Consider the following 11,674-nt stretch of genomic DNA (forward strand, 5'->3'; position numbering starts at 1 on the left):
TTTTATGCCGTTTATCAAGTTTGATATTAAGAGCATGTACTAGTCAACAAATATTTATTGAGTATCTTGCTGCATGTCGATCACTCTCCTGGGTACCAGAAAAAAAAATAAAAGAACTTTGTTTATCTTTGGGTTGTTTGCAGTCCAATGGAAGAGACATAAACATAAAAAGATAACACGATAGGTGCAATGATCAGGGATACATAACGACTGTGTTAAGGGCACACAAAAGAAGGCCTTTGAGACTGCCCTTTATGGTGGCAGGGGTATCAGAAGAAGCCTCTGAAGTTGAAGAAATGGCTACTAGATAGATGTGCTCAAATATTCTGCAGCACCACTTTTGAATATATTCCTTTTACCTTTTATGTATAGATCCCATTAGAAAATAATATGCCTCTCAGAGAGAACCTGGATGCTTACTCTTCTCAGATAGGAAAGCTGTGTAACCTCTTAGTTGCCATTTGTAGTGCTGTCAGGATGCTCAAAACCAAATCTGTAATTATTTCATCCTTGGTTTTTGATAGCCATTTCCTCCTTTATACTTTCTGACTTCCCTTTATCTTTAGTCTAAATGTGAGAGAGTATAGACAATGCATTCTAGACTCAAACTGCCTAGGTTCAAATCCCAGCTCTGCCACTTATAGCTGAGTGACTTTGATAATGTAATCTCTTTATTCTTCAGTTTCCTCATTTTAAAATGAGGATCGAAAGAGTTCATCTGTATAAAACACTTGGAAGAAGAGTACCTGGTACATGTTAAGCATTTTATAAGCAACCATTAAATCCAGTTTTTAAAACTACCCTGTACACTTTGATTACAAAATGCCTCATGCCCATTTTGGAAGGAGGCAAGATATAAAAGTCATTTTTACTAAATCTTTATATTACCTTTAATTACAAAATTATTAATTATATCCTGACTATAATCAAGTCAAACAACAGAGAAGGGACTACAGAATCCCTGCCCCAACCCCATTCAGGGAGCCACCAATAATAGAATGTGGAAACAACTACAATGTCTCATTTCTCCAACCTCAGTCTCCTGTAAAATCCAGACCCCTATATAGCCTCATCTGCTGAGATTTCATTGAGCGTTTCTTTCTACACTTAGCGTTATACAACGCAAGCACATAATATGTTGAATATTTCTAAATTATGCCTTTTGCGTGCTTTTTTCCAGTTCTGAATTGCTTCCTCCCTTGCCAAATCACAATATTTTCAGAAGATGTCTACCCAAAATTAATCTGACAGTTTGGACTCTTAGCTTTATATTAGTCTTACATTTCCCCTCTTTTAAAAACTTAGTTGACTAAAATTTATTTCCCTAGAATGATGTCTATTTTAGAGTTCTTTATTGATAAAGTGAGGATAGTAACATCTCCATGATAATTAGGTTGCTGTGAGGATCTGATGAGATTAGATACGTGATGTGACTCAAAAGTGCTGCTCAGTTGTACCTCTGTTTCCCTGCAAAGCTTCTAGCCTGAGTAGGTGTGGGGAGTTATTATCACTCACCCTCACCTGAGACGGTTATCCTGGAGAAGGGTGTTCTGGAGAGGAGAATGTTTTCCTACATGAAATTTCTCTTTCTTTTCCTTGCAGTATACAGCTACATCCAAAGCCGATTCTACCGATCCCCAGAGGTGATCCTGGGCCATCCCTACAACATGGCCATTGACATGTGGAGCCTGGGCTGCATCATGGCTGAGCTGTACACCGGCTACCCTCTGTTCCCTGGGGAGAATGAAGTGGAGCAGCTGGCCTGCATCATGGAGGTGAGGGATGGGCGCCTGGCTGCACTCAGCTGAGATGCCACAGGTCAGCTAGCTTCCACTCTCAGAAGTTGGATTTTATCAGACTCACAGTAAGGCAGCAGCCTGCTTACTTTTTAATTTTTAGCTGGATGTTCCCTAAAAGTATTTTTGAAATTATGTATCTCTTTGTACACTTTTAAATTAACATTTAACTGTTTTATTATTAAACAATTACAAAGGATATAATTTTATACAATAATATGAAACTTGTTATACCAGTCTTTCAAAAATATTCAAAAGAGTCTAAGACCAGAGTGATATAACACCCATCAAAATCTATGTATTGTTTAGTCATTAGTCATTCATTATCTTAGCTTTCTGAGAAAAACATCTCCCAATAAAAATACTTTACTAAGATACATCATGTAATCATTCATTATACCTATTTTTTAAAGACATCTTATTATAGAACTAAATTAGGTAAAAGAGGAGAAAATAACCCGAAAAAATTGGAAATTTCACATTTTAGGAATTTTCCAGTGAACAAAGATATTTTGACTGTGAACAAAGATGGAGTCCATCTGTCTGCCTGTCTGTCTATCTATCTATCTATCTATCTATCTATCTATCTATCTATCTATCTATCTACCTACCTACCTACCTACCTACCTATCTATCCATCCCAAATCTTTATTTTCTAGATTGTCTCAAAGTTACAGATGGTCAGGAAAACACACATGGGTATATACCCTTGAGAAGTATTACATATAGATAGTTTCATTTCATGGTGGAAGCTAATCATAAAGTGTTAAAATATGTAGCTGTTAAGTGATAGCTATGGTGAACACTGGCCTGGGAATCAGTAAACCTGGAGTCTAGTCCAGGTTCTTTCTCTTTAGTAATTTCACTGCTCTGGATTTCTCTAAAATGAGTAGATCGGCATAGATGGCTTCTATAGTTGATGATGGTTGATTTAATAAAGCACCTCTGAACTATTCCTGCTTCCAATACCAAGGAGAATGAGTATGGGATCTGGGTTGAGGTTCCTTCTGCCCTAGATCCAGTTTCCTCTTGACCTCAACGTCAATAGGGCTGAGGAACAGGAGGGCAGGGTCATGCCTGGATATGTCTGGGAACCCAGCCTCAAGTTAGGTGACCCAGGGGTAAAGGTAACACCTGTTATTTCTCTATCTTTGTACACTCTCTATAGGTTACAATGGAGAAAGGTAAACAAGTAGGTGCTACACTTTTTTTTTTCAAGTTATTTGTCATATAGTAGTCTATGCCGATCTGGTGATTTTCATCTTCTTTTCCTTTCCTTCCTTCCCAGTGCTCTGAGCCAGGATATGACATCCCATAATTCAGGGGTGGTCAGCATGTTCACTGATTTATTCACTTTGACAATGAGATCTGGCTGCCATCAAGAGTGCTTATGTCTAGTTGGTGCTGGTGCCTATTTAGAGTTACATGACTGGGTTGATGCTCAGGATATTGAAACAGTCCTGGATTGAAGTCAAAAGACCCAGTCTCTGGGCCTGTTCTACCACTGACTTAATGTTACCACTTAATATCTTTGGGTCCCTATCTCTAAAAGGCAAAGTTTGACCAAAGTTCCATTCGGCTCTAATGGTCTTTGAACATGTGACTGACTTCACAGAATGAACCAACTGCATTTTACTTGTTGAAGGTACTGGGTCTGCCACCAAACCACTTCATTCAGACTGCCTCCAGGAGACAGACGTTCTTTGGTAAGTCTCCAGGTCTAACTCTCTTTATCTCATCATGGCTGACGAGGTGTCACAGGCCTTGAAGATGTCTCCCATATCCAAATGCCATTTAGTGTTCTTCCCTTGGCCCCATTTCAAAGGACAAGCTATAATTAGGGGTTTCTTTCAGAAAAGTAAAAAATGCTGAGAATTGGTACCAAATGGCATGATGGAGATGGGATAGGAAGGTCACTTTGGGAATGAGGTCTTGGTAGTAAGAATGTGCAGGAGCACGAAAATGACTAGGTTCCTGCTCAGAAGATCTATCGGCAGGTCTTGAAACCTTAAAAGATTATAACAATACCCTTTCTTATAAGTTCTCCTTGCATCTCCAAAGAGCTTGCCACCTCACACTATACACTGTAGAGGGAAATTAAAGAGCGGAAGCTTTTTTTTAAGAATAGTGGAAAATTTCATTGCTACATTCTGTCATTAATGGAGCATTATTCTTTCCTACTGAAATTCTTTTAGTCCTCCAGAACTTTTCTATCTCAGGTTCATTGGAACTTTGGAATAAGATGGGTAAGCAAGGGCTGTAAACTTTGCTGTGAGTGTGTTGTGGCTTGTCAACTATCTACAGAACATCTGCCTAATTACTGGGGCCAAACCTCATCCACAATCCCATTCTGCCCCTCATTGTAGTTCCCAGGCTCTGGGGTTTATTATCCTCTGTCTTTCTATTCAAGTGGTACTATACAAGATGGACAGGTAGATTAACAAGGCCCAACTGAGGCAGGCCTTCCAGAGCACTATGTACCAAAAAGAGGAATGCAGCTCCATATCTAAAATTCTTTTGAAGAACCACAAGAAATTAAAGATTCTCATGTTGGAAAAAGCTCAAGTGGCCCAAAGGTTAGCCAAGTGGTGTGAAGCCAGGCCTGGGGGAAGGGGAAGTCCACAGACAGGGGATGACATTGCTGACCAGCCATTGTCATTAGGTTAGTTCATAGACTCATACAGGCTGTGGAATCTGTCATTCCTAACTCTCCCACCTCTTATTTTCACTTGAGAGTGGCCTCAAACTGGGAAGGCAAATCACATAATTCCTCTTCACAATTTGTCCCATCAATAGTAGAGTCAAAAACACTGTCATGGGGGATCCTCCTGGTCAAAAGGGTTTCAGTCATGTTGGTGGTGAGTCATATGGGGGTTAAAATGTAGACTATTTCTGTACCATTTTATAAAATGCCACAGCTCCAAGACTCCGCCACAGCCATAGGCTCCCTGGCCCCTCTCTCATGACTCCGCGGACTCCCCATAATTCAGAAACTAAAAGTTTAAGGCCTGGCAAGTAAAGGTCCTCTAAGATCTTACTTCAGTTCCAAGGCTGCCATCTATTCTGATTAGTCATTTTAATTCTGTTCCAATGGTAAAATCTTTTGTATATCGCCATGGCCGAGCCTTAAAGACCTCGCCTCTAAGCAGGGTCAATGTCCTGGTAGTCTGAGAATGGTGCCCACACATTAACTAACCCTCTGCAGAGCAGTCTGATGGCAGGCAGAGGACCTGGCTGACTCACTGATATAATTTATACAGGAGCAATGGAACTGGTCTTTTGACCCCAAATTAGTCTTTTGGATTTTGAAGGATTTAGAAAGTAGAGATATTGGAGTTCCCTTTTGCTAGACAAAGACATTGTGGGAAGAACCACAACTTAAGCCTATAACACAACTCAGAGGATAGGATGTGGCTGGAGACTGAAAAGAAGGGAATGTAGGGCATCTTGGTGAGAGGGTACTAAAGATATACATGCATGTTCATTTTATAGAGTATCCAATTTTTACCATCAGCACTAGGCTATAGAATGATGATGTGGTTTTGGTATCAACCTCCACATGTTCTCCCTTCTCACATAAGAAAGGACTTTATTGGGAGCCGCATCATTTTCAGTGTTTCTCAAACTTTATCTGATTATAAAAATCACTTGGATACTTGGCAATAATGCTAATTCCCACAACCCTCCTGTGTAACCTATGATATAGTAGACTTGATGTGGGTCTCAGGAGTCTATGTTTTTTAACAAAAGCTCCTTGTGAATCTTATGATGAAGTTTTGGAAACACTGTGTCCATTTCAGTTCTCGGCTCTCCCTTTCCTGGGTTTGGGTTGCCAACAGCTCCTCAATTCTCAGCCACTCCTCAAAGATACCCCTAATTAGCAGCAAATTGATGTTGCCTCAAAGGTAGTATAGTAGTAAGACACTTAGGTGCTCCAGGCCACAAGAAGAGAATAGTTGGGAAGTATCAGAAAGCTGAGAAAAACTTGTACAAGAAAATCAATTACATAAGGATAACTTTAGTAGCTATGGCATTTATAAGCCTGTAAGCCTGTTTCTTCTTTGGTCATTTGTAAAAAAAAGAGCAACTTATGGGATAAGGTTGGGGCACTGGTGCCACAGTCAAAAAGAGAAATAGAGATTTGTATCAATCTACAGGACTTATACCCTATGCCATGCCTCCAACACTTATCCATATAAATACATGACTATACATGTATGTGTATCCACACATACACAAATGCACATTCATAGTCTCTTCCAGGAATTCAGTTAAGAGCAGATGTTCTTTTGGAGGACCTGCAAATTGCATTGATTGCATAAGTAATGGAAGAACATTACGCACATTTCAGAAGGTCTGTTATATAAAACCCACTGAGTTTTTGTGAGAATTCTGTTTTATATGTAAATTATGTGTGTGTGTGTGTGTATGTGTGTGTGTGTGTGTACACATAGCCAGCCACCCATTTACATGCAGATTTACCAGGTGTGAACATATGTGGGCAACTTTTCTGAACACATACATCAGAATCTAGGTGTTCAAATGAGTGGTCTCACCTTCACAGCATTGCACAAAGCATCCTTGGAGCTGTCTTCAGGGCTTCTTTTCATACATTTGGTGAGGGCTTTAACTGGTGGAAAAGGCTGAAGAAAGTTGTTTCAAGCGTCTTAAGCAGCTAATCAAAAATTATGTACAAAATTTTGATATGACTGTAAAGAAGTAATGAGATTAATTTAATTTGTAGCTTGTAAATGGGCTCTGAAAGCAAATCATTTTCCTCAAATGAATTTCTTGTTCTATGTCCCCAATTCTCACTTTATTGGGTTAGTGAGGAAGGAGCAAGGGCATAGGCAATCCAAGAATGAACAATATATTTTCTATTCAAAGTTGAATGTTTTTATTCCTTCAGATTTGTTGTTATTATTAATCATCATCACTATTATTTTACCTTAATATTAAACTATTTAAATCATTTAATTGATGTGGGGAGGAGCCGTTGGGAAGGAGTCTCGGTACATACTGAACAGTAGAGAAAACTTTTTGTAAAAGTTAATGTATTCATTGGATAATTTACATGTGCTTATTCAAACTGAGACTGCAGGTGTGTTTGACTGGAGGGGCCGGTGTAGTACCGAGAGCGAGAGAGCTGCAAAGACCACTTCAAGACGCAGTGTGGTTGAGTGAACAGCTGTGATGTGACTGATGGTTATTTACACCTGAAACTAAACACAGAATGTTGTATCTCTAAAGATTCCAAAGGTTTTCCTAAAAATATAACCAACAACAGGGGGAAAAAAAGATACCCGGATTCCAAGGATCTCACGATGGTGCTGAAAACCTACGACTCTAGCTTCCTGGACTTTCTCAGAAGGTGTTTGGTGTGAGTTTGTCGGGATGTTTTTGTCTCTGATTTTCCTCTTAAATACTTCACTTTCCCATATGTTTGCTGGTGAAAGTTTGGGGCTGGGAGACAGTTATAAAAAAAAAATAATAGTAAATTCTGACCATAGAGCTTCAGAGTTTACAAAACGCTTCCCCATCTGTTGCCTAGTCAGACTGCTCTTTCCTCCTCCTGTGTGATTGTCAGGGTAGATGATTTGTTCTGTTTTGAGATATGAAGGCTGAGACTCAAAGAGGTTGAGTGACTTGCCCTGAGTTGTGGTATGTGGGTAGAGCTTGCCTTCTTCCTGGCCTCCAGCTGTCTGGGAGTGAGGTTGTAGGCAAGTCCTAAATGTCTTCTGCTTCATGAACTGAAACCAGCCTCTTCCACGTGCCAGTTGTAACTATTTGTACAGTGTACAAATGGTTTCAGGGCCTCTTCCCATCCCCTTACAGTTTAGAGTCAATTTTTTTGTATTAGGGAAGGGAAAGGGTGAACTATAAACCATTTATTATGTTTAGCTTTTTAGAATCTACGTGCATATTTTGAATCTTAGAAATTAGGTTCTGTACTTCAGTCAAGTCATAGTAAAAAAAGAATAGCACCTAATATACCCAGAACAGTGGCTAGTTGAGAAGGGTCTTGGAAAATGTAAATTATTGTCACTTCTTAAAGAGATTTTGTTTTGTTTTGTTTTGTTTTTGTTTTTGTTTTGTTTTTGTTTGTGTGTTTGTTTTGCCAGTCTGTCTCCACTGAGTGGCAAATAGATAAGCTGTGTGATATTGACAAGTCATTGTCTCTTTCTGGGCCTTGGTTTCCTTTTCTATAAAATGGGAGTATTCCTAACTTTAGTTCCAGTAATATCAGTCCTATCATTGTTCACTATTTTTAGAAGACCATGTCCTTATGTTATATCATTCTTTTAGTGGGCTGGAGTAGTTTTAGCAAACACTCTTCTGGCATTTGTGCACTCTGGAATTTAGGTACTAGCCCAGAGGATAAACCCGGGTACTGCTGAATGCTGAAAGTTTTCCAATCAGGGGGTCTTGCTACTTATCTAATAAATGGAGATAGAGAAGGATCCTGTACCCACATGACTCTCACTCCATACCAGCCTTTTGCTAAGGCTGTAGAAAGAATGTGCATTAAAGAGTGACAGAAATTCACTACTGAGACAGAGGTGAGTTTCCCAGAAACCCCAACCATGGAGAACACAGCTCAGAACCAAGAAAGAAATTATTATCTTTTTTAGTGCAAAGGGCTGGTTGCTTACAACTTGCAACAAGCGGTCAAGCTAATGGGGCCCTGTTACCTTATCACTACATATTCTGTGAATTAGCAAATCTTGGAATGAGAAACAAAAAGTTTTGAATCAAATTTAACAGGGTTAATTGTAAAGTCCTGGTCTAGATTTTATAGACTAACTCTAGAAGTTCAAGAGAGGGCATATGTAGCTTAATAGCAGTTTATTTGGCAAAGAACTGGGAACTTGAGTTATTTATGACCTTGACTAGTTTAGAATATGAATGCCACCTACCTGCAGTTAGAAGCTGTTACCAGCATGATGGCACCAGTAAGACAACAGCTGAAATTTCATATCTATGAAAGTAGCAATAGTTGATAATAATGTAAATGTTTTCAGATAGTTGCACAATTATGACATAAAAGATGTAATAGTTGCCTCAATCTGTATAATGCTAATAGGTAGACTGAGGACTTGGGTCAAAGTTACTAGGGTAAAAGTTCCTGGGAAGTGAATTTTGGCTCAATAAAACGGAAGAATTTTTAAAGAATTGGAATTTTTTTAAAAATTGGAATAAATCGCTCTGTTTATGGCTTCTCACTAAAATTACTCAAGAACAGCAGGATGATTGCATGTTGAGGGTTCTGTCAAGTGTATTTTGTTACTGCATTAGAAGTTTGGCTGGATTATATCCAAGTCCCTTTATAATCTTAATATTCTAGCATTCTATAATATTCTTTGTGATATATTTGGAGGCTCAAATTCTGTAGTTTTGAAAGTGAAATTAAGTTTCTCTTTGTTTGATCTTGTTAGTTTACTGAATCCCAAATTTCATTGGTTAAGATTTTCCATAATTTTTCTTTTAAGGGAATTTCTAGAAGGGGACTCCAGAAGATTTGGGCTCTAATATGTTTTTTGGCTTGTCATACAAATTACTAAAAAGATTATTTCCAATAGTTGTTTCCAGGGACTTTAAAATTATATGTCATTATCTCTATTCTATGGTATCTGTGAGTTGCAACATAAATGGGTTCTTTAAAAATGAACCTTTTTTATTATACTTGAGGTTTTTTATTGGAGTCTTTGAAAATGTCTCATTGTTAAAAGTAAAACAATAACCCATGTTGGGCTTTGTTGGTATATAGATGGGAACCTTCTCTTCGCATGACCCCTGACCAAGCCCTCAAGCATACTTGGATTCATGAGGCACGGAATCTCAAATCACAGCCCAGGTTCCAGGCCCTGAAGAAACCCAATCTCTGTTTCCCCTCTGAGGCAAGAAAGGACAAGGTTCAAGGCCATCATCACTTGGGTAAAAAAGGTATAGACTTTCACATAGCCGTAACTCTTCCCATAGTCCAGGATATCAGGCATCTCTGGAAGACTGCATGTCAATTTCTCTAAACTCAGCCTTGGAAAATTATTCTTGCTATATCACTATTGGCTTGCCATTGTTACTGTGGAGATTTTCCTTTCTCAGGAAAATTGGTTCTATCTGGGTTCTCTTCTTTTTTTGCTCCTTATTATTAGGACTTTTCATTTTTTATCTTATCTTTAATTCCCTTTCTTCTCCTTTCCTTTTTCTTACACTGACTCTTTTTCTGTTGCCTTATAATTACCTTTTGAATTTTTATCAGATTGTGAAATTATGCAAATGCATTTTATATGCAAATAGCCTAGTGGTTATGTACTTGGTTACTGGAGTCAGGTTGTCTAGAATTAAATTCAGGCCCTTGGGGGCAATTTATTTACCTCTCTATGTCTCAGTTTCTCCATTTATGAGAATGAGAATAATGCCTTTTCTCCATGGTTGCAGAAAAGGATCAAATGAATTAGTAAATGTAAACTGCTTAGAATAATGCCTGGCACATAGAATGTGCTTTATAAATGAATTCATTTTATGGGATTACAACTGGAATTTCCCTGCTAATGCACAGTTAATGGACAGTTAGCATGTAATTCACATTTGAACACTTGTTCTTTTGTCTTCTATCTTCTTCAGCAAATGTGGTCAACAAAGAGGAGACTACAGACAAAATAAAAGATGACACCACAAAGCAAGTTCAGAATTCAGGTGATCAGCAAGGCTCTCTCCAGCACACAGCTGAAGTTGACAAGCTGCCTTATCTAGCTGAAGCTTCCAGGAAACCAGAGGCAATTGTCAGGCCAGAAGAGTCCAAGACCTCTACAGGGCAACAAAGCAAAAACTCCTCCCCCAAGAACCTAAATCTTTTACCACCTATTGTATGAACTCTGCTGAGGGTTTGTCCTATTCCTGTTCACCAATGATTTGTATTAGAGACCACACTTATACTGTACAATACTTTAGATTGTTGTTTTTAACGCATAAAAGTTTGTTTTTTAAAAAAACTCTACTCACATGGCCAGTGGGCATATTCCTAATATAGAAATGGGAGAGGGTGTCCTTGCATCTACATTCCCTCCTTATGCCCTCAACCAGATAAAATAATGGGTGTCTGTGTGTGAGGGGGGAGGAGTGTCTGTTAAATAGTCATTGCTATATAATCACTACTATAATTCTAAATAAAAGAAACTTCTCTTTTGCTCAAGACAACTAACCTATATTAGACAGTATTATTGTCTGAAAATGACAGAATGGGAATTCAAAGTAGTTTAAACAATAAAAGACATTTATTGATTTACCTAATTGAGGAATCAGGAAGGGTGAGTATAGTTTTGGGCACAGCAGAATCTAGGAATACAAAAAAGGTCATGGGGCTTCAGACTCCCTCTCCACCTGAGCCTAGCTTCATTTTATGGTTAACTTCATTCTGAAGACAAGCTGTGCCCAGAAGACCACTGTCATCCAGTCAAATTATGCAGTCTTCTTTGCTGACAGGAAAGTCTCAGCAATGATTGGACTCAAACCAATCACTATATTTGAGGTATTGGGATCCTCTGATTGGCTTGCCTGGGTCACAAGCCCATACTGATGGTGGTGGTGTTGGTAGCACCATGACTGAGGCTTCTCTAGGACTACCATAACAGGATGTATTCATTCATCACTCCCAAAGTCTAATCAAGTCCATTTACTTTTTTGCCTTGTTCTTAGTATCTAATGAATACATAATCTGTATGTGGTTGTACTTATAGTATGAATAAAATTTTATAAGAAACATTAGATCATAACATCATAAACAACTTGGAAAATATCCCTGGCTTTCATTTTAATCACTGTATAATATTCTAGACACCATGTAATTGAAGCCATGAGTTTAGATGAAATCATCAAGG

General features: G+C 38.5%; 1 protein-coding gene across 1 annotated transcript in view; it reads left to right on the plus strand.

Annotated features, from left to right (window-relative positions):
* DYRK4 (dual specificity tyrosine phosphorylation regulated kinase 4) overlaps window positions 1-10,794 on the plus strand; it is a 43,577-nt gene extending 32,783 nt beyond the window's left edge. Inside the window, exons 10-14 of the mRNA XM_016150132.2 lie at window positions 1,603-1,775; window positions 3,442-3,502; window positions 7,047-7,176; window positions 9,565-9,740; window positions 10,422-10,794. Coding sequence (XP_016005618.2) covers window positions 1,603-1,775; window positions 3,442-3,502; window positions 7,047-7,176; window positions 9,565-9,740; window positions 10,422-10,669 — 788 coding nt within the window. The 3' untranslated portion in view covers window positions 10,670-10,794. The remainder of the gene's footprint in view (window positions 1-1,602; window positions 1,776-3,441; window positions 3,503-7,046; window positions 7,177-9,564; window positions 9,741-10,421) is intronic.
* The last annotated feature ends 880 nt before the right edge of the window (window positions 10,795-11,674 follow it).

This window comes from Rousettus aegyptiacus, unplaced genomic scaffold (genome assembly GCF_014176215.1).
Source record: "Rousettus aegyptiacus isolate mRouAeg1 unplaced genomic scaffold, mRouAeg1.p scaffold_m13_p_2, whole genome shotgun sequence".
In the NCBI taxonomy this organism is placed as follows: domain Eukaryota; kingdom Metazoa; phylum Chordata; class Mammalia; order Chiroptera; family Pteropodidae; genus Rousettus; species Rousettus aegyptiacus.